The 23,049-nt window shown below is 48.0% G+C and overlaps 1 protein-coding gene across 15 annotated transcripts in view; it reads left to right on the top strand.

Moving 5' to 3' along the window:
• IQSEC1 (IQ motif and Sec7 domain ArfGEF 1) overlaps positions 1-23,049 on the top strand; it is a 447,285-nt gene that overhangs the window by 391,105 nt on the left and 33,131 nt on the right. For all 15 annotated transcript variants that reach the window (XR_004901410.1, XM_036018305.1, XM_036018303.1 and 12 more), the window contains 2 exons: positions 5,888-6,182; positions 10,924-12,173. Coding sequence is in view for 14 of the 15 variants with exons in the window: in XM_036018305.1 (XP_035874198.1) it covers positions 5,888-6,182; positions 10,924-12,173 (1,545 nt within the window). In the remaining variant the exon portion in view is untranslated. The remainder of the gene's footprint in view (positions 1-5,887; positions 6,183-10,923; positions 12,174-23,049) is intronic.

Below are 23,049 nucleotides of genomic sequence, written 5' to 3'. Positions count from 1 at the left end.
AAGAATCAAGTGGCCACCTTGGGTTTCTCATCACCCCAACTATTTGTTGTTTTTATTTTTTTCTGGAAAACCTTTCTATTTATTTACTTATTTATTTACATTGTTATTGTATTTTTCCATTACCATTTTTCCCCTTTATACCCTCTTCCACCTCCACCCACCCCCTTCCCCTCTTAATGACGACACTGTTGTCCATGTCCCTGAGTCCTTTTTTTAATCACTGATTTTACAATGCCTTCCATGCAGTTTAGCATTAAAAAAAAAAAAACTAAAAACCAAATCTTTTTAGATATTCCAAGGGTCTTTCTTAAGTACCACAAAGTCATTCCTATATATATAAGATTTTTAACCCGTAAAACCTCAATTTCTAATGAAAATTAAGAAGTCAAATTTATGAAGACATTTTATAACCTCTAGAGATATTTCATAGGTGTCAAATCAAAGTCAATTATTACCACGGATTATTTTTGTAAAACTGGATAAATATAAATATTATATTTAATACCAATTGCTTGAAAGACATTTCTGTTCCATAAGCCAACAAACTTTAACTGTATTTACTAAATATTAATTTTAGATCATGTGAACTTGAAAAGCATTTGGCATAGTTTTTATATTTCTGAGAATTTTGGAATACCCAATTATTATAAGCGCTTGCCTTCAAAATCAATTAATTTTAATGTATTAAATTAATTTTAATATCATCTGGAGGTAGAAAGTTATTTCACATTTACAACATACATATATAGAAACACACAGACAGCCAAGGAGACCTTTAGCCATGAAAAAAAAAAAAAACTTAGTAGTTTAAAACAAGCAAACAAAATATAACCAGAGACATTGAAATTAAAAACAAACTGACAGTAAACAGAGGAGAGGTAGGAGGGGATAATGGGGAGGAAAGGGGGAAGAGTTGTCGAGGCATATGTGTAAAGGACACATGGACAAAACCAAAGATGGGGTAGGATCAAGGGTGGGAGGTGGGGATGGCTGGGGTATGGGGGAGTAGTGGGGAGAAAATGGAGACAACTGTACTTGGACAACAATAAAAAAAATACTCCATATCCTTAATTGGGTCTACTTTACACGTAAATTTAACTTAGGTATGTTAAACTCTTTGATTAAAATTATGGACTCAAGTTTCTAAACAACAACAACAAAACGCAGTAGTTTATGAAAGGACATTTGGATCCAAATCTGGTTTTGGCATTTGAGATAAGAACTTAAAATTTGTATCTGTCCTTGACAAGTCAAGTTTTTCTTTTAAAATAAGGACATCTAGTGTGGGGTTGGGGCTTAGGATTGCCACTGGAAGAGCCTTCAGGGTCTGAATTTGTCTGGTGCATTCCAGCTAGAAGAGCGAGGTCTATGGGGGCAGTTAATGCTGCTGGGGCATGCGACCCAGCCCTTGATGGTGGAAACCAACCTACCACACCCTTATGGACTGTTCCTTCCTTGGTGCCCTTCCCTTGGGTCACAAGGTCCCCATCTTGAGCCCCTTCACCTGCTTGGGGTAGCCTTGCAGCTGTCTCAGGTGTCCTAGTCTGAAACCTTTTGCATTGCACACAACTCATTTTTAAGCACCTGAGTAATATTGTAGAGAAAAATGCCTATTGGATGCAAAAGAGGCTAATTTTTTTTTTTTTTGAAAATTTTAAGATGGAACGCAGCCTAGTAGTGTGTGGTATTGAAGAATACAGTGGCTACTGGTACAGTTACTTGATGCCACTATATTGATTCATGTTAAGGGTTCTGGAAAAGTGAAAGCTTTCCTCTTTTGTTAAACCCTCATCATGTTTCGTTGAAATAAAATTATTTTTAAAAATATGGGCATCTATTTTTAATACCTCAAAAGAATTGGGTCACCACTTAAACTACATCATAGGTTGGTCCATTTATTAAATCTTCTTTTTGAAGCTTTGAAAGACCAATTAAACATTTTTCACTTATTCTGCCTAATTTTATAACCAGTTTTTTTCTAATTGTGTGTGGAAATGATCAAAAGTAATGAAGGATCCTGCAGGAGTATTCATGGGAGGCTGATGGTTGTGAGGCTTTTTGGCCTCAGAGACAGAATTTTCCATGTTAATTTTAGTTGTCCTTTGATATCTGTCAAGTCTGAATAAACTTCTAGAGAAAACCAGCCTCTAAGTGCACATCTCCAGATGAACTACATCATACCCTAGAGGAAATGTTTCCTCTGGCAATTCCACAAAGATTCTTAGACACCTAAGAATACCTGAGATTTAGGTTGGGGAAGCAAGTGTTCTTTCTCTTTCGAAGCTAAGGAGAGTTCTATCTTTCATTTAACCAGCAAAGATTATGTTCAGACTCTCAGTAAGCAATCCAATTTAAAAAAAAGTAAAAGCAGCAAACCATTTTCCCTTCCTTTCCCTGGGTTATCCCAACCCTTTTCCACTTCAAGAATTTTCTAAGAACAGCTAAAGTCAGCACCTGCTACCTAAAGCAGGTAAGTCTGGGATTTTAAGAAACAACTTATTCAAGTTTACCCAATGTGAAGCAGGGAGCCAATGGGGCACAATGAGCCTCTGCTGGTATCTAGCACTTGGGTACAGGTCTGCAGAGGGGTGGGGGGAGAATGGGGGCTTCTTCAGAATGCTGCAGAGTATTCCAAGTAAATGTTAATGTAAGAAATGTCCAAATCTGTAGAGATTTTTTGTAAATGTTTATTTGAGCCAAACTAATAACATGCTGGGAAGCAAGATTTCAGATGCTCTGGAGAATAACAGTTTTGCAGTTTCTTTTATACATTTGGAATTAAGGAGGGAACATAAGGAAGGTTATATGAAGGTGAGAGAAAAAAAGGTACAGGATAGTTAAAATTATGCTCCCTTGAGAATGATTACTTCTGAGGGCTCTGAAATAAAGGCATTTCAAAGGTGTGTTAACCGAGATGCACAAAAAACAACGGACAGGGCTTGCTTAAGGCAAAGGTAAAGCTTTTATTGGTTGGTGAGTACTCACCATGACCAACCGGTTAGGAATTTATGATCAGATCACCCTGTGAGTTTGCTTTTGTTTAGATTTGTTAGAGTCCCTTTTTTGTCCACAAGGCAGTACTAGAATTTTAAGTTCTGCCTGTCTCCATCCCTTCCCCTACCTAACACATACACATCAGGCACAAAGGAAGCTGCTGTTGGGTGACTGATGTCTGGAGACTCCTGTAGGGTGGTACTCCTCTGACACCTTGAAGGCATCTAAGCCAGCCCACATGTATTGTAGATAGGGAAGCAGGCCTTGAAATGAGAGCTGACCTACCCTGATCCACAGTCGGATCAAGGCAAAGCACCTAGTTTCTTAATTTCTACCCCAAGGGAAGGATGACCTTTGTCACACTTTAGCCTCTGGGGAGCAGATTGTGATGTCCTTTTGTCACAGGAGAGACACTGCATGTTCCTGGAGGTCAGAGCCAGTTGGTAGAACTGAACTCTTATCCTATTCTTAAACTATGAGTTGGATTTGCACCCATCCCTGTGTCTTAAGGCAGAATTGCAAGCAGGCAGGTTGCTTCCCTTCCTGCTGGGTGGGTCTGCTCCATTTGTCTTGGTCCTCTCTGCTCCAGGGCCTCCTTCCCTAAGCCCCTACTTCAAGTCTCACCTAGGAGTCAGTGAACACTCTGACATTGTACACTTGGCAATGAGGCCCTGCCAGTCCCTGTGACGAGTGGAGGCAGTGGAAGCAGAGGTGGTTAGGGGGTAAACCATTTGGCCCTGAGGCTCTTGAATGTAAGGCTTTCCCATTGATCTGAAGATGAGGCCACTGAGGAAGGACTGCAGCGTAGGTAGGGCCTGTCTTCATGCTCTGGAAGTGCTGCACCACTTCCAGAGAGACCCTGCCCTGGCCCCAGGGGCTTTTAAAGGCTGAGTGATATACTACAGGGACATGCAAATGAAAAGGCATGGCTAGAGGGGGTCCCAGAAGTTGTGTTAGGAATGTCTTGTATAAATTTCTCCCTTCTCTCTTGTCCTATGCTATAAAGCAATCTGCAGTGGGAACCAATGTCAGCTAAATTCATGAGTTTGGGATGAGTAAGTTTGTCAGCCCTGCTCCTGTCACAGAGAAACTCCCAGAAACTTGGTTCTCCTTGCTGACAGTAAAGAATTAGAGATCAGCAAGCCTACTAGCATACAAGCAATGTTTATTAATGCTAAGTTCTAGTAGGAAAGCATGAGCAAAGGGGGCTGGAGCAGGGTGGTCAAAAAGGGAGGCCAGACCCTCCCTCTACCTCCTCCACCCCCAAGAGGCCGAGTGGCCAGGCCTCCCACCCCCAGCCCGTGTGGCAAAACAAGCAGAGGGATGTGGGTGAGGGAGCTACATATTGACATATTGATTGGTGGGTAAAGGTGGTTCCAGCTTCCCCCCAGGGAGAAGTGACTACCCAAACATAGGTATGTATGGGGGACTGTTAGCCCAAATCCTTATCTCGATCCAGATTCTATCTATCTATTCATTTTGCATATGTGACGGGAGGCAGGCAGTTAACCAAAGTTGTTTTATGGCTTCTCTGTGGATCCCTTCCTCCTTCCCCCTTCTAGGCCTTTGGATGAATACAATCTCAAGGTTTTCCTTTTCCCAGCTAGTGGAAATGATACACACAGACTTTCAAGGGCTTCCCCCCTCCCACACTACCTTATTATTTGGAATGCCTGGCAGCCTTATTTAGGACCAGGCTCAGGACTGCTGGATCAACAGGTGCCTTTGCTTTTATCCTCCTGTATTAAGTTTTTTGTTAGATTGCAATGGTGATGGCCCTGCCTTTATTTCCCCTCTGGCTGCTTATTCTACCGTAGCACTCCTACTTGGTGCTTGGAACATTGGGAGGATGTGTACACATCCTGGGGATGAGGGGCAGTGAGGTGGAAAGGAGCACCCAGTCTTGGAAGTCCCATCAACTTGGTTTAATTCTATCTGTGCAACCTCGGGCAAGTCCCTGTATGGGAACAAGTGCCACAGGCTAGGTGTCTTTAACAACAGACATTTGTTCCTCACTTTGAGTTCCTGAGGTTGAAAGCCTGAGATCAAGGTGTAGGCAGGGTTGATTACTTTGAGACCTCTCTCCTTAGTATGTAGATGGCTGCTTTCTTGCCATGTCCTCACATGGTCATCCCTCTGTGTGTATCTGTGTCCTGATCTTATAAGGATTCTAGTCATATTGGATTAGGAGCCTAATGACCTCATTTTAACTTAATTATCTCTTAAAGACCCTACCTTGAAACACAGACATATTCTGAAGTACTCTGGGGGTTACAGTTCAACATATAGATTTGAAGGAGGCACAATTCAGCTCCTAACAAACACCAGCACAGTGCATGAACCCTGAGTAGGTGTGCAGTAAAGAGTCACTTTTGTTAATTACTGATTTTTTTAAAGTACAGAAATCAGTGGTTTACTTAATGTAGGTGGTCATTGTGAGAAAGGATCCATTCAGTCACTGAGTAAATATTTACTGAGCACCTACTTTGTACAGGCCTGGCTCTTGGCATTGGAATCCTCAGTGGATCAACGGGCTAACTTCTGTCCTAACAAGTTGACATTTTTGAGTAGGAGATGGATAATAAGCAAAATCAATTAGTAATGTGTCAGAGGTTAGAAGCTGGTGAGTTTTACAGAGAAAATGAAACCTGAGGCAGGTGAGCCTCAGGAAGATGTGGAGCAGAGAGTCTTGGCAGAGGCCCTCCAGCTGCATGTGGTTGATCAACTGTGGAGGGTGAGGAGGAAGTAGGAAGACTGGGCGTTATGGACCCCTACTTCAACTCAGTAGGCCACCTCTTGACTGTCACCTCCCCTCCTATCTCCTGGTGTACTGAAAGGCCCTGGGTTCTAAATTTTTCACTCATAGGAGGCCTCTCTCCTCTCTCTTCTGCAGCGTGGAGGGTGAAGCCCCCAGCAGCGAGACCTGCACATCATTGGACAGCCCTTCAGCCTATCGCCAGGGTCCCTTAGTGCCTGGCTCCAGCCTGAGCCCGGACCACTACGAGCACACGTCTGGGGGCACCTATGGGCTATACTCTGGGCCGCTGGGGCAGCAGCAGCGCACACGGAGGCCCAAGCTACAGCACTCGACTTCCATCCTACGCAAGCAGGCTGAGGAGGAGGCCATCAAGCGCTCACGCTCTCTCTCTGAAAGCTATGAGCTCTCCTCAGACCTGCAGGACAAGCAGGTAGGTGGATCCAGTCTCTTAGCCACTGGGGACAGGCAGCAGAGCTGCTCTGCCTGCTATGTGTCTTCCCAGTAATCATGTGGCCCTTTGCTGGAGTAGCAGGAACCTGTCAACTTTAATGCTGGTGTTCTGCATTCTCCAACACAAGGAAGTGTGAGTAAGGTTCATGCTCCTTAAGAATGCGGCCTTTGCCTTAGCATGAGCTAACTTGCCCCTCCTGAGGCATGGAGGGATTCAGAGTGAAGGGACTGGACTGTGGGCATTTCTTCTGTCAGGCCTTTGCCTCTACCCTGTTCCCAGCCCTAATGCCTGGGGCCCAGGCTATAATGAGGGTCCAGATATCAAGGCCTGACACCACAAGGACACACAGATTGTGTGTCCAGCTACTGAGTTTCTAAGTCCCCAGGAGAAGTCTGACCCTTGGGAAGTCTAATCAGGGAGACCCTGGAGAAAAAGGAGGGTCGATTTACAACAGAAATAGTTCTTGCTCTGAAAAGAACATCAAATCCAACCACAGCCAGTGAGGAGAAGTTGTTTAGTATATCCTTTCCAGTTTGCAAATTAACAGTCTTGTGGGAAGTCACCTCATTGAAGGCTGCAGTTCTGCCTTGATGGGCTTTGGACCACACCCACACTGTGAGGTCAGCACCTCTGTACTGTGTGAGGCTGATGCACCACCTGGCTGAGTTCCAGGAAGGAGGGAAAAGGGGAAAGGCCTGTCACAGCTGGGTGGTGGTGGGTGCGGGGAGCAGAGAGCAGGAGGTCATTGAGGGGCAGAGAATTCTTACTTTCAGGACCTCAGAGTGCAGACACAAGGTAGGCACTTTAACAAGAATTTAAGTGTGAAACTCTGAGGAAAAGTTCCAGGCTTCAGGAGAAGTCCCAGGCTCCTCCTGGGAAGCAGTTGTGCAAGCATACAGGACTAGGTGTTGTCTCTGACTCAGTCTCCCTAGCTCCTGGACACTCGGCTTTGGGCTGTCTCGTATGAGTCCTTAGCAGCCACCTCTGCACTTGCCTGGCCCCAGGACCGTAGTCCTTCAGACTCCAGGCTGTAGAAACCATCTTGCCCTTCCCTCCTGCCCATATGTACCCCATGGGCTGGCTGTCCTCTGTCGACTTTCAGTCTTCCTATGTGTCTTTTTTAGAGCAGAGGTCTGGGCCTAGTATGGCCCTGACTTCTCTGGGGAGCAGTGTGGTAACTGCCCAAGGTGGGCCTTTCCCCACCAGGACCTGTTCTCCTGCTCTTGGTATTGCCCTCTGACTTTGGACATCCCTGCCCACCTCAGTCAGCCCTGATCTCTGTTAATTCTTCTACCTGTGAGTTGGTATTGAGTGGGGAGATAGCAAGTGGCCAGAGTCTAATAGCAGATGGCCCCTTCTCAGTCTGTGGAAGCAAATAATCCCCTGCCCCTGTGGTATTTGGCCCCATGAATAGGTCCATAGCAGGGGGCAAGTCTGGGGAGGGAGCTCCTGTTCCATTTATCAGTTACATCTAGATCCAGAGTGAATCAGAAACAATTTATAGTAAAGGACATGTGCAGCAGGACCATTAAAATAGAATTGAGAAAGGTTAAGACTTAATAGAAGCCTACAGAGACAATCATGTGCTTTATATAGCCTTAATATGGCCACAGATATTCATTTTTATCCATACATGTTAATCAAATGTCCATCTGTGCCAGTGTACTGGATGTTGGGGAGTCTACAGTAGAACAAGGTCATGTCCTAGCTCTTGACCTGACACTGTGGTCCAGGAGATAGACCATGGATAAGTTAGCAATAAAAATACAGTTTAATTCCAAAAGTGATATAAACGTTAGAGATTAAGAAGTAGGGGAAATAAATTGAGTGATTGTGGGAGGTGACAGCATTGGATAAGGGTAGTGGAGAAGACCTCTCTAAGGTGGCATTAGAACTGGGTTTTCGTGGAAGGGGCTTTTCAGCAAGAAGTAGAAGCAAAACAAACTTGGGAGAGAACGTGTCAGGGAAGAGGTAGTAAAAAGTGAGAATGAGGAAGTGACATTGAGGACCAGTGAGCATTTGACTCTGCACTGAGCTCTTCCTGGCAATTAAGACAAAAGTTGGACTAGGACAGGCTACACGAGAATTGCCAGATGAATGTAGGGTACCTGATTCCAAGAGAAGTTCAAGTCTGTGTATTACAACAAAGTCCCATTTAAGTGGAAGAAGCCCAATGGAAAGCCATGGCTTTTCCATCTGGCCCCGGGGCCACTGCACCTCCTGGTAGTTTCCTGTCAGTGAGAGCCAGAGGAAAAGGTCTTTGAAATGTGGTAGTTCTGCTTTAAGGAAGGGTGTTTCTTCCTAGTTTTTCTTCCCCACTGTGAAGAAGTGCCCCTTTAAAGGCAGAGTGAGGGTTTGATGGGAAAGACCTGGCTGGGGTTGGCTCCTTGTCACACTAATTCGTTGAGCCTCCTCTGAGAAGTGTGCGTCCTTGTAAGCATCTGAAGACTGTGCATCATTGTGAGTATCAGGTGAGCACACACTGATTGGATCTCCTCCCCTGTGCCCCAATAAAATTTCAGAGCAGGCCTTGGGTGGGTTCTGGCCTAGGGAAGAATGGCCACCATGAGCCTTGGCGATGGGTAAGAGCCGGCCTGGCTCAGTGTGTGTTCTCTGGGGGAAGCCAAGTAGGAGGGACTGAGGGGGGCTTTGATGACAAAACATAGAGCCCATTTCTGCCTTCCTGAAGTCCCTTTTTTCTCCCTCCCCTGTACTGTCAGGTTTGGGAAGCTGGTCTCAGACAAAGAAGGTTGCTGCTTGGTTTGTGAGGTCCAGAGTCAGCAAGAAAAAATAGGTGCTGGAGTGAGCTCTGGGCCTGAGCTGGTGACCCTGGCATCATGACCTCTATCCTGCCCCCATCCCCCACCAAGCTAACATAAGGGCTTTAGGACTTCAGGCCTGGGAGGGCAGAGAAGAGAGGGCTTCCTGGAGTTCAGCCTTGAGCCTTTTATTGGCCCTGTGGGCTTTCAGAGCTCCGTTCAAAACCAACAACAACAACAAAAAAAAACAATTCTGCTTACAGATGTGGAAGTGAAGTCACCTTCAGAATGAAAGAAAAAATAGACTTACCCTGGCTCACTCTGGGTCTGGCCAGGCTTTGAAAAAGCAGCTGAAGCCACATGTGTGCCACTACCCCCCCCCACCCCACCCATTCCCCTTCTTCATTCTGCTAAGAGAGCTGCTCTTCCCAGCCTGCTGCTCCCTCTCTTGTGGACCCTAGAGAGCTGGTGCATTGCACTTGCAGGGAGCTGGCATCCCTGAGATGGGTTGCTCATGGAGCTGGGCATGCTCTCACTGTCCAGAGAGGTGAACAGGCCACCAACTAGCAAGTGAGGGACCAGTACCCATACTTGGATGTATGAAGCTGTGAGCCCTTCCTTCCCAGTCACCACAGCAGTTCTGAGCAACCCTCTCCCCTGACTTCAGCATCTATTTGACTTTATTTCAGTGACATCTGTGCCTATCTGTTCTCCTTGGCAGACTCTTCAGTTCTTGAGAGCAGGGACCTGGTTTCTCTGTGCTGCCAACTTTGGCGTGATGCCCAGCATGGAGTAGGCAGGTGGGACATACATGAACAGGGTTGAGTGCTTTGCCTCCCCAAGCAGTGTGACTTGCTCCCAAGGATCTGAGAGATCTCTTGGCCCCACATCAGCTGCCCATTTTGCCTGGCCACCTGAGAGAAGACAATTTCTTCTCTTGGATTCCCACCAAGCAGGCCCCAGCTCCAAGCATCTATTTGTTTTTAACTCAGGATCGAGGTATGAGGAGCAGCCTTCAGGGCTGTCCTTGCTCACAAGAGGGCTGACGTGGGCCTTAGGACTTCAGGAAACCCATGTGTCACATTGGGGAGTTCCACTCCTTCTTGCCTGCCTGCAGCCTTGCCCCATCTCCAAACACAAGGAGAAGGGCTATCAGGACCTGTGTTAGAGAGTGAGAGTTGGCTCCTGACTCTGGGTGTTAGGTCTCTTCTCTGGGCCTCAGTTTTCTCATTTGTACAGTGAGGGGACTTGGGAACCCCATAATCTGTCAACACCTTCCAGGAATACACTGGAGGGTCTTGCAGCCCCAGTTGTCTCTGAGCTTGGCATGTGCTGAGTGACCAGACCAGCATAGTCTCTGAGCAGGGCTGGAGTTAAAACCAAGGCATCTGGCCTTGAAGCCTGCTCCTCAGTTTGGTGATTCTTTCAGACCTCCCTAAAATTTAGTGACTCCCTTGGCCAGCAAGAATGCAGTTGGTGCCATAGAGACAAAACAAACCTGGAAGTCTGCAGCTGATGCTCAGCACCCAGGATCTTGCTGAGATCTTTGGCAGGTCTCTTAACCTGTACATGATCAGTTCCTCATCTCTTGGGGTGGGGGTGCTGCCTTCACTTTTTCCAATATCTCCAAAATTGTGTTGAACTGCATACTCTAAGATGCATGAGGACCACGGCTTCTATGGCCAAAGTTTGGAACAGCATCACTTTTTAAAGGTTCTGAGAAGTCCTGTAGGGAACACACTTGCTTTCATTTAACATGGTGTTTCTCCATCTTATGTTACCTGGAACCCAGATTTTGCATATAAGCATTCCCCAGTGGTTGTTTTAAGCAGCTTCGGAATGTGCTGAAGCCATCCCAGATGGTGCTGCTATTGGGCTGGGGAGCAAGAATGACTGCTGGTAGGTATTGTGCTGCTCCAGCACTCAGGAATATCTTCATTCTCCCTTCCTTTCCCTTCCAGGTGGAGATGCTAGAACGGAAGTATGGGGGACGCCTCGTGACCCGCCATGCAGCCCGCACCATCCAGACAGCCTTCCGCCAGTACCAGATGAACAAGAACTTTGAGCGCCTGCGTAGCTCCATGTCAGAGAACCGCATGTCCCGCCGGATTGTGCTGTCCAACATGAGAATGCAGTTCTCCTTTGAGGGGCCTGAGAAGATGCACAGCTCTTACTTTGAAGGGAAACAGGTCTCAGTGACCGGTGATGGCTCTCAGTTGGGGACCCTGGTGCCATCTGAGTGCAGTGAGTTTGTTGAGCCGCCTTCCCTCAAGTCTTCAGCCCCATCTAGTGACTTCGCAGATGCCATCACTGAGCTGGAGGATGCCTTCTCCCGGCAGGTAAAATCTCTGGCCGAGTCCATCGATGATGCCCTCAACTGCCGCAGCCTTCATGCTGAAGAGGCGTCAGTCACCAACACAGGGCGAGCCCAGGACACGGACCCCCAGACAGCCCTGCAAACCATGGACCGCCACAAACTGGATGAGATGACAGCCTCATATAGTGATGTCACCCTGTACATCGATGAGGAGGAACTGTCACCACCCCTGCCCCTCTCTCAGGCAGGGCACCGGCCATCCAATGCTGAATTAGACCTGCAAATAAGGGCTGGAGGTGCCACTCAGGACTACTGGGCCCTGGCTCACAAGGACGACAAGGGGGACACAGACACTAGCTGCCAGAGCACACCATCTCTTGAGCAGCAGGAGCAGCGGCTGCGGGTGGAGCACCTCCCGCTGCTCACCATCGAGCCTCCCAGTGATAGCTCTGTGGACCTCAGCGACCGCTCAGACCGTGGCTCGCTCAAGAGGCAGAGCACCTATGAGCGCAGTCTTGGTGGACAGCAGGGCAGCCCCAAGCATGGCCCCCAAAGTGGCCCCCCTAAGGGCCTGCCCCGGGAGGAGCCAGAGTTGCGGCCTCAGCCTTCCAGGCCCCTTGATGGCCACTTGGCCATCAATGGCTCAGCCAACAGGCAGAGCAAATCTGAGTCAGACTACTCAGATGGGGACAACGACAGCATCAATAGCACTTCCAACTCCAATGACACCATCAACTGCAGCTCTGAGTCATCATCCCGTGACAGCCTACGGGAGCAGACACTCAGCAAACAGACCTATCACAAGGAGACCCGCAACAGCTGGGACTCACCTGCCTTCAGCAATGACATCATCCGCAAGAGGCATTATCGCATTGGCCTCAACCTTTTCAACAAGTGAGTGCCCACCGGCCCTGCAAGAGAGTGTAGGGCATGGCAGTGACACCCAGGGGACCTCGACCAAGGCCTCCTGTTCATGCCCCAGTGCCTTTGTGAGCACCTGTGAGCGTGCCCCTACAGCAGTACCTGGCATAACCAGTGCTATTGGTAGGGGGTATTGGAGCCTGGTGAGCAGTGTTGTGGAGAGAGCAGGCACTAACAGGCTGAGCAGGAGCAGAATCAGGGGCTTCTCTGTGCTTTAGCAACATGACTTTGGGGCCCTGTCAGCACCTAGAATAGTGACTAGTACACAGTAGGTGCTCAGGAGACTTTACTATGTAAAGGCTGATGCAGTGTGTAATACCATGCCTGGCTGTGTACGTCGGGCTCCAGTGTTTGGATATTTTTCTCTGGGTGATATGAAGCGGGAAGATCTTTGAGAAGGGACGTAATGTGGTCTGTACTTGGAGGCACGTATTGGGGGAAGCAGAACACAGGTAAACCTATGTTAGTGGAAGTCTCAGCTAGCTGGAAGGCCCTTTGGGAGGTATGTGAACTGGGTCTGTTGAATGGCCACTAGCTGCCATGGGTTCTAGAAAGGTGATATAGAGGCATTCCTGAGAGAAAATCTAAGAAGGGTGACTGATATTTAGAGGCAGGCTATTCTTACTGTTGCCAAAAGTAGCGAAAGGGGAAGGGGCTGGACACTCCCTTGGAGGAGATGTTGGCCAGCTCTGGTTATTAAACCTTGGTTTTCACATCATTTCTCTCCATGGGGCCTCCAGGATTTGGGGTCACCAGACACCAGCCTGGTTCTGACCTCTCCAGGGTTGAGGACATTGTCAACCTGCCTAGTGGTTACTGACACCCAGTCACTATGCTTCCCTGCTTCCTCATCTCCTAAGTTGCGGGATTCTTGTCAGCACTTCTGAGCCATCCTTGGTGGTAGTGGAAGTGCTTTCTGGGGGATTCAGAGAGGCCTATCCCAGAAAGTGGGAATAGGGAGTGTCGCATTCCTGTGGGAACAGTCAGGGGGCCGGGGGTTGTTAGTCCTTCCTCACCTAAGAACCAAGTCTTGGACACTTGACATCTGCCAGGGCTGCTCTTTCCTGAGACTCCCATCTGCCTGTGGCCTGCTGCATATAAGGATCAGCCCTGTCACTGTGCCACTGTGCAGGTTGTGATCTGGAACAGCACGCTGGACAGGGAAGGTCATGTATTGCTGAGCTCATCCTAAGCTCTGTCTAAAAAGTCTGTCTATGCTGCTGCAGGGCACAGCTAGCTCCTAGATCAACTTAGATCAACTTAGATCCAGGCCTGTGCCTTCCTGGGGAAGATCAAGATAACCTGGGGATTTCCTCAGCTCCCAAACGCCTACCTGGTCCCTGGCAGATACTATATTCTGATGTGGGAGTCCCAGCTGAGTGGACAGGTGGAGGCCAGAAAAAAGTCTCCCTCAGCCACCCATTATTTCTAGATCTATTAGGTTTTATTTTTTTACTTTTTATTGAATTTATTGAGCTGACATTAGTTAAAAAATTACATAGGTTTCAGGTATACATTCTATAATATGTCATCTGTATATTTCATCGTATTATATGATTAATACCATAGACAGTCAGAGTGTGGGCAGCCGGCAGCAGGGTGAATGCAGGTTGGTCTGGCTACTTTGGAGGGGTGGACCCCATGGGGGCTGTGCAGGGGATGTGTGGGTGTGCCAGGATCCAGGAAAGTCCCACGGATTCCACCCAGCTCCCCTGGAAGTCCAGCATCAGAAGGTGGGCTGAAGGGTTCAGCATCTCCAGGCTTCCTGTTAGTGGGTCCTGCAGCATTCCCCCGATCCCCATCCCACTGACTCTGATACAACAGAGTCAAGGAGCAATGGGGAGTCAACCCCATTGGCCAAGATGGCAGCAGGGGGAGGTTCTTACATGGAGCGTACTAAAAGCTAGAAAATGAATGGACAGAGTCCAGTGTGCCAAAAGCTAGAAAGATGAACAGACAGGACCCAAGTGCACTAAAAGCTACCAACATAATTGGATAGAAAAAAATCCCTCCCTTCCCTATCCCTTAAGAACCTTGGGCTTGAACGGGAAAGGGGGATGGTCTTCAGGACAGGAATTCAACATTCTCCCAAGTCTTGGCCCTAAATAAACATTGGGTTTTTTTGTTTTGTTTTATTTTTCCACCAGCACCTGTCTTATGAGTTTGGCTGTATTTTGGTTACACACCCACCACCCTAAGTCAAATCTTCCATCATCATTTATGCCCCCCTTGATCCTCTTCTATTTGTATTAGTTTTTTTAATTATTTTTATTGATTATGCTATACAGTTTTCCCAATTTTCCCCCTTTGCCCCCCTCCATCCAGCACCCCCTACCTTCCTCAGGCAATCCCCACACCATTGTTCACATCCATGGGTCATGCGTAAAAGTTCTTGGACTGCTCCATTTTCTATACTGTACTTTACACCCCCTGGCTATTCTGTAACTACCTATTTGTACATCCTAATCCCCTCACGTCTTCACTCATTCCCCCACACCCCCATCCCATTGTCAACCATCAAAATGTTCTCCATATCCATGATTCTGTCTCTGTTCTTCTTGTTTGTTAGTTTGTTTTTTAGCTTCAGTTGTTGATAGATGTGTCTTTATTGCCATTTTATTATTCGTAGTTTGACCTTCTTTTTCTTAAATAAGTCCCTTTAACATTTTATATAAGAAAGGTTTGGTGATGATGAACTCCTTTAGTTTTTTGTTGTCTGGGAAGCTCTTTATCTGCCCTTCAGTTCTAAATGACAGCTTTGCTGGATAGAGCAATCCTGTCTGTAGGTCCCTGCTTTTCATGACTTTGAATATTTCTTGTCAATCCCTTCTAGCCTGCAAAGTTTCCTTTGAGAAATCAGCTGGCAGTCTTATGGGTGTGCCCCTCTATGTAACTAACTGCTTTTCTCTTGCTGCTTTTGAGATTCTCTCCTTATCTTTAACCTTTGGCATTTTAATTGTGATATGTTTTGGAGTGGGCCTCTTTGCCTTCATGTTGTTTGGAACTTTCTGTGCTTCCTGGACTTGCATGTCTATTTCCTTCACCAAATTAGGGAAATTTTCTTTCAGTATGTTTTCCAAATAGGCTTCCAATCTCTTGCCTTTTCTCTTCTCCTTCTGGCACTACTCTGATGCAAATGTTGGAAGGCTTGAAGTTTCCCACAAGCTGCCTACACTATCTTCATTTTTGTTTTGGGGGGGCATGGATTTTTTTCTTCTTGTTGTTCTGATTGGTTGTTTTTGTCTTCCTTATGTTCCAATTCATTGATTTGATTCTCAGCTTCATTCAGTCTACTGTTGTTTGTTTGCCTGTAAAATGTTCTTTATTTCAATTAGTGTATCTTTCATTTCTGACTAGATCTGTTGTATGCTGTCGAGGTCCTCACTAAGTTCCCCAAGCATCCTTATAACCAGTGTTTTGAACTCTGCGTCTGATAGATTGCTTATCTCCATTATATTTAGCTCTTTTTCTGCAGTTTTACTCTGTTCTTTAATTTGGGTCATGTTTCTTTGTGTCCTTATTTTGGCAGCCTCTCTGTGTGTATTAGGTTAGAGCTGCTTTGATTCTGTGTCTTGGTATTGTTGCCTAATGTAGTAGGTGTCCCATAGGGTCTAGTGGCATGGCCTCCCCTATCATCCAAGCTGGGTACTTGCAATGTGTTCTTTGTGTGGGCCGAGTACACCCGCCTCTTGTAGTTGAGCCTTGGTTGCTGTTGGCTGATCAATGAGAAGGATTTACCCAGGCTAGTCAGCTGTAAGGACTGGCTGTGACCACTGACCACCAACCTCCACCCTCCATGGAGGATCAGCTGTGCAGGGGTGGGGTGGTGGTTCTCTTACCTGGTCTGTAATTGTCCACTGGGTACCTTGGGTCTGGGATTTCCTGAGTGGTGCAGGCTTAGGTCAGCCCCTATCTGTGTTCTGCCTGGGGCCACTCTGTGTGAGCTATAAAGCAGTCTGAGATATGTGCTACTTGTGCTAGGCTTGGAGATTTCCAGGTGATGCTAAACCGTGAATCTTGGCTGGCTGCTGCTAGTGCCAGAACTGGAGCCACTTAGCAAGAGGTATGGGAGCTGGAGACTCACTGAGGTTAGCTGTTGCTTGTTTGATAGGATTTAGGAAGTTGTGAAGCATGAGCCAAGACTGACCATTCATGTGCAAAAGTCACTGTTAACAGCTTGGGTAAGCCTGTAAGTTGGGCAGGACAGAGTCTCAGGGGATCTTCAGGTCAGGACAAACAGTGTGAGCCAGGTTGATGGAGCCTCAGATACAGCTGCTGCCTGCCGGCTCTGTAGTCCTGTGGTTCTGTGGCTCTGTGGCTCTGTGGGGGAAGAACTCAGAAAGGGACAGTGGCCTCTTCCCCTCTTTCTGTCTGACAAAAAACTGTCCCCTAGCTCTCACCTTGATGCCAGATACTTCAATTCTTCCCCATATGCTACCGGTACCTTTCAAGCTGCTATCCTGGTGCTGGAGCTCACAGAAAGTGAACCTGAGTAAATCTGTGTAAATCCCCTTCTTTAAGGGGAACTGCTTGGGACTCCAGAAGTTTAAGTTCTTCCACTGATTAATTCCCTACTGCTTTTTGCAGCCAGAAGTTATGGGGACTTATCTTCCTGTCATTGGAACACTGGGCTGGGGAGTCTGGGACCCCTCACTTCAAAATATTCCTCCCAAATTATCATCCACCACACGTGGGTGTGGCATCAGCCTGTCCCCACCTCTCTGCCTCTCCTACCAGTCTGGGTGGATGTGGTTTCTTTAATTTCAGACTTTTGTTCACCTCGATTTCTGACAGTTCTAAGTGATGGTTGTTCTAGATTTTAATTTTGATGTGGTTGTGTGAGGAGGCAAGCTGTGTTTACCTATGCTGCCATCTTGACTATAATTCTGTATTAGTTTTTAACTACATGTGTAGTACGTGAAATGTGTTCCCCCCAAAAAAGAAAATGAAAGCCTTTTGATTACGATAGCATCCCCCTGGACTCTTGGCATTTTGGAGTCTCTTCTCCCAGGTCCCTTTTCTGTGCATATGTATGTCCTGTTAGGAATTGTAGACCACTGGTACAGAACGCAGCTCTATGCCAGGCTACCAGGGTTCAAGCCTAGCCCTTTTACTTCCTTCTATATATCCTTGGACAGTGCAGCCCTGTGCCACAGTGGCCTTGTCTGTACAAGGGGGCTGAGGCCAATAGCATCCACTTCAGAGGATGTGAGGAGGGGATGTGCAAAGTTCTCAGAGCAGTTCCTGACACAGAGTCAGCCCTGCCCAAGTATTAGCTGCTGTTACTGTGGCTTTGCTGACATCATCTGGTTCTGCAGTTATGGGGATCATCTTAATGTGACAAGGATGCATGGTATGGAGATCTTCCCTGTTAGTACCATGGACCACCTCGACTCTGCTTGGAGCTGTGTAGGGTACATGTGTGGTTATCCATATTTATGTGGCCAGTTGCTTTTACTTTTTCACAGTCATCAAAAGGATAGTGTGGATCCAACCTTTACATACACTCTCCAGGGAAGATAGCTAGAAGTGGAATTGCCAGGGCTTAGGCATGTTTTTATTGAAATAGTAACTATAATTTTCTCTTTAAAGAGGGGCTTATCCATTTCCTGTCTCTGCACCTGGACCTGAGCATTCTTTTTCCCTCACGTACTTGTCAACACAATGTACCTTGGTCTGGAAACCTCCTCTGTAACCCCATTTCCGACTCCTCCCACAATCGGCTACACCTGCTAGTACTGCCTTATTTTTCTGCCTTTCTCCACTGCCATTACTCTGGGCAGGCATGGCCCAGAGTGAACCAGAGTGAACCATCTCTAAGCTCTCAAGCAGGTGCTGAAAAGGGGTGGGGGGGTAACTGCCTTCCAGTTACACCAGGGGACAAAGTCATGCATATCTCCCTGGCCCCACACAGGCTATGAAGGTAGCCTGCTGTTAATTGATATGCAAAAAATCTAGATTGCTGTGCAGCTGTTTTCCCAGCCCCCAATCTAGGCTTGTGGGGGTCCCTGGGGCCTCTCAGCCTGCACCTTGTTAAGCCTAAACCCTATTACACACCTACTACATTCCAGGCACTGTTTTAGGGACCTGGGACATTCATTAAACAGGCTAAAGATACTTGTGAAGCTCCACACTAATGGTTAGAGGATGTTTTTTATTGCTGTGCCAACATCAGACTTTTATGTCTTCTTATTAGAACAAACCCCTTTTTGTTCTTTTTAAGAATTGCCTTGGCTCTTCTTAGTAGGTATTCTTGTACATGAATTTTAGGATCAGCTTGTCATGATCCATGAAAAATCTTGATGGACTTTTCATTGAAGTCACCTTCAGCTCAGGGTTTAACTTGGAATAACTTGAACCTTCACAACACTGAGATCCAACCATAGGGGGCTATTGAAAATTGAAATTAAAGCTCATTAAAATTAACCCAGTTTTTCAGGTGTACTAGCTGCAAAGCAGGTGTCCATGGGCTATGTATAGTTTCATGGCCATGGTACCTGGCAGTGTGGGTCTAGAATAGCTTCATGGCTGCAGAGCACGCTGGCAGATAGTGATGGTTGGAGTGCTGAGAGAGACAAACACGGTGATATTGGTTGCATGTGAGGTGTGGGGCTAAGCTGTGTGAGCAGCCCCCTCCTTTCTGCCAAGAGCCCTTGAAGTCCTTGTGAAACATGCCTTCTGCCCATCAAGTGTGCACATTACAGGGCACAGCCTTCCTCCAAGCACAGCCTTCAGGCCTCCCAGCCTTGGTTTATCATCTCAGCACACTTGGTTGGGCAATTGAAGGAGAAACCACTTTTCCAAACTGTATTATTTAACAAGCAAGCACCTTTCTTATTCAGATTCAGAGCTTTTTGATTCATAAAGCCCTTCCACAGGTGTGTGCCTACTGGCTAGCTCCCCTGGAACCCAGAGGGCTGGTGGTTCCACTCTTAAGTAGAAGGAGCCCCAGGACCCTCTGCAAAGACCAAGGCAAGAGCTGGGAGCTTGAGGCCTTTGAGAGCCAGGCAGTGCTGTCACAGCTCCCTGGAGCTGCAGGCTGAGGAGCTTCAGGCTGAGGATGATTGAGGACAGGAGATTCTAGTGAACACTGAGTACCCTATTGCCCAAGGTCAGGGTCCCTCCTGAGAAGGTCCCCACTACACCCCACCTTTCCACCACCTACCTACCGTTCCTCACCACACTCCACCTTTCCATGACCTACCTCTGCTTTCCGTGGCTTTCCCTGAGGGTCACTTGTCTCCTATCTTATCTTTCTCCCTCCCCAGGTCCTCACACTTATCCACACCCCTGACTGCCTCCTCTGCTGACCAGGCCTTTCAGATGACCCTTAGTTCCCACCCAGTTCCAGCAGTGAGCCTTCCATCTTCAGGGGAATACGGAGGGTCCAAATGATGTATCCAAAGTGAGTGAGCCCATGAGCAGGAAGAAAAGGAAAACAAAGGAAACCTGAGAAAGTGATGCAGATTGTCAGGCAGGGCCCATCGCAGCCTGCTAGGAGAGGCTGGGGCTGTCAAGCCTGACATCTGAGTATTCCTCTGAGATTCTGTCTCATAGCACTAGAGAAAAGGGTTGGAGTCCAGGAGCCAGAGGCAAGAGGGTTTTGGCCCCAGCGCTGCCACATACCAGCTGCAGGATATCATCATCTCCTTGTACCCTTTGAGCCTCCCTGGCCACACCTGGAAAATGGTACAGGATCCCTGTTGTCAGAGACCTAGCAAGGATTAGAGACAGTGGAACCAAGAGCCTTTACCTGGAGGTGTTTTAGGGTAGTAGCTGAGGATGCACCCAGAACTGATGTCAAGGGGAGGGGACTTTCAGGGCCTCAAGCTTTAGGAGGACCCAACTGGCGGTTTGGTGGACATAGCAATCATAAATAATAAGAATGGCTAGTACTTAAATGTACTGTTAGTGTGCCAGGCACTGTTCTATGAGTCTTGTCATGCTTTATGTGATGTTCTTTTGTAGTGTAGGGACTATTATTAATCTTATTTTATGGATGGGAGAACTGAGGCTCTGAGAGTCACTTAGATGGTAGGTAGCCAGACTGGAATTCACACCCCTGCCACCTGGCTTCTGAACACCTCCTCTTAAAATCCAGTGTAGGAACTGCTACCACATGTGTAGCCCTCTGCACCTCTACCTGCCTACTGGCCAGAGTGGCAGGAGCTAGGGTTAGTGTCCCACAGCACCTAGCAGGACAGCTACTCAGCCTGTCACCAGCTCGCCCATGGAAGGCATTTTCATCCCACCCCAGGGTCCCCAGCTCCTGTGCTCCAGGGTGCAGGCCTCACTGCATCCCTTTCCCCTCTCTCATACCCCTCCCACTTACTCTCTGGCAAAGGTCCATGTGATCATAGTCCAAGCCAGTTTTGCCGTAGGTAGACCAGGCCAGACCTCTCCAAACTCAAAGTCCTCTCCCCAGAGCTGCCCTGTGATGAATCAGAAGTCCTCATAAGGGAGCAAGCACCTTGTCTGTGAGGAGCATGAAGCAGGGCCTCAGCAACTGTGTGATGTGACAGTGCTGGGACTCCTGCATGGGCTGGGAGCTATCCCTGAGGTCCTCTGAGGTACCTTCTAGCCCAGGACCTGCATTGGGATGCAGGCTTCCCCTCTACCCACATCCAACCCCTGGGGCTTGCCAGCTGCCAGGTGTCACCCTGCCTGCTGCCTGCTGAAGCTGCTCAGGAAGAAGGCAGAGAGCACTGCTGAGAGTCTAGGGGTTGTTCTGAGATTTCACCCTTCCAACATCCACTGGGGCAGCTGCACTCTGCCTGAGAGGAGGAGCAGGCCCAGAGGGTACAGAGCTTGACCAGCCTCTCTGTAAGCAGCAGAGCTGGGATGGGGCTCTTGATCTAACTCCAGTTCTGCTCTTTGCATGTAACATGTTTATTGTGATTAATTAAAATAACAATGATGATAGCCAACCTGTATAAATATGTACTAAATGCCAGGCACTGTGCTGAACACTTCATGTGTGTCATCTCGTTGAATCCTCACAGTAATCCTGTGAAGCTAGGCTCTAGGAAGCCAGGGCTCAGAGAGGTCCAGGTACCAGCTCAAGGCCACAGAACCAGAAGTGCTGGCTCCAAGATTCTGATCGGCCCCTGAGCCTGTTTCAGGCTCTTTGTCATTGCTGATAGTGCTGACAGTTTAAACAATCGGCTCTCTTAGAAGCACTTTGAGCTACTAAGGAAATTGGGGTCCCATTCCCCTCTACATGAGCCACTCCTTCAGCCTTTGGCCCTCATTGCCCTCAGAGCCCCAAGGATCCTTACCTGTGTCCTGGGTCTGTGGTGCTTGTGCCGAGTCCCTCAGAGAGGAAGACAGTGCCAAGGCAAGCCCTAACAGGTTGTCCTAGCCATGGTAGTGGGCCATTCTTCTACCTTCTGTCCAGGATAAATGCAAGGAAAACCTCAGCAACCAGGTTCAGCTTGTGTCTTGGGTTCTCAATATCAAAAAGACCTTTGTAAATATCAGAGCTGAATAAAATAGGCAATCAAGGAGTTGGTGACCTTGCTGGTTAGGGAGGTATGTGAGCAGATAGAAGGTGGTCACTCCTCTGCAGGACATTGGAAGGCTTCAAGACTGGGTTACCAAATTGCAGGGCACTTCCAGGCATGCAGGGATTCTCCTGCCATACTTGGTGAGCCCATCCCACCCCTGTGGCCAGTCTGAGAGCCATCACCAGGGTGGCCCAGCCTCCTGACCTTGGAGGATCCTTAGACACTGCAGGTGTACAGACCCTTATGTTGGTCTCTGTGTCAGTCAGAGACACAAGTGACAGGAGCCCAATGAAACTGGTTTAAGCATAGAGGCCCTACTGGTTAATGCACCTGAAAAGCTGTTGATCATCTCTTAGTCATCTTCCCCAGACTCAGCCCCATCCCTTGCTGGTCTCCCCACTGGGGCAGAAGGGCCACCAGTGGGCCCCGGCTTATGGTCCAACCTCAAGGCCGGGAGGGAGCCCCTCGTCCTTCATTGACTCCTGCTGGCTCTCTCTGAACCACTTGCTATGGTGGGCTCTGACTGGCCAGGCTGGGAGTGAGGTTAGCTTGTTAGGTCTGGTAGCCAGAGCTCAAGGTAGGGTGGAAAATCTGGAAGCCTACCAATGCCTGGCAGGGAGGTGCTATGCAGCCAGCCACCTACTTCTGCTTCTCTTCAGCAGCTCAAGCAGCTAAAAAGGACAAGAGAAGCCTGCTTTTGACCCTCCAGGACCCTGCTGGAAAAAAAGCAGGCAAAGCACTTAGCATTTGGTTACAGCAGATCAGTGACCCTTAAGTTCACTGCCTTCATGAAAGCCCCACAAGCTTGGCATCGCAACTGACTGCTCACAGCCCAAGGGTGAGAGATGCTGTAAGGGAAATCACTGGTGTGGTCTGCATGTGCTCACCTATTACAGCTGAGACTGAATCAGCAGCTGACTTGGAGCAGCCGATCCAGGCTGTTGACAGACAGCGATGCAGGGCAGACTGAAGGCAGGAAGGGCCTGACTGCACTACTGAGTGTGGCCAGGGGGCCAGCAAAGTCCCAATAGGCAGGGGACTCAGCATCAGCAGATGTGCGGTGTACTGGCTGATTGCTGTCAGAGAGGTCACCCAAGGCTGCTCACTCCCCGGTGTATAGCCATTCAGAGACTCCCTTCACCAGCTGTATTCATCAGGACCCTGGAACCCTCAGCCTGGCCTGACCCCTCCACCTTACTCAGCTCCTCATCTGTACCTTCTGCCACCATGCCTTTCCTCTCAATTTCTTGTAGAGCTCCTGATCACTGGCCAAGGCCCAGTCAGTTCTGATTCCTTTCTTGCAGCATCTCTGTGGAACCTGCTGGGTGGAATGAGTCCCTCCC

This window comes from Phyllostomus discolor, chromosome 2 (assembly GCF_004126475.2).
Source record: "Phyllostomus discolor isolate MPI-MPIP mPhyDis1 chromosome 2, mPhyDis1.pri.v3, whole genome shotgun sequence".
Taxonomy (NCBI): Eukaryota; Metazoa; Chordata; class Mammalia; order Chiroptera; family Phyllostomidae; genus Phyllostomus; species Phyllostomus discolor.
This window is presented reverse-complemented; position numbering and strand designations above follow the sequence as displayed.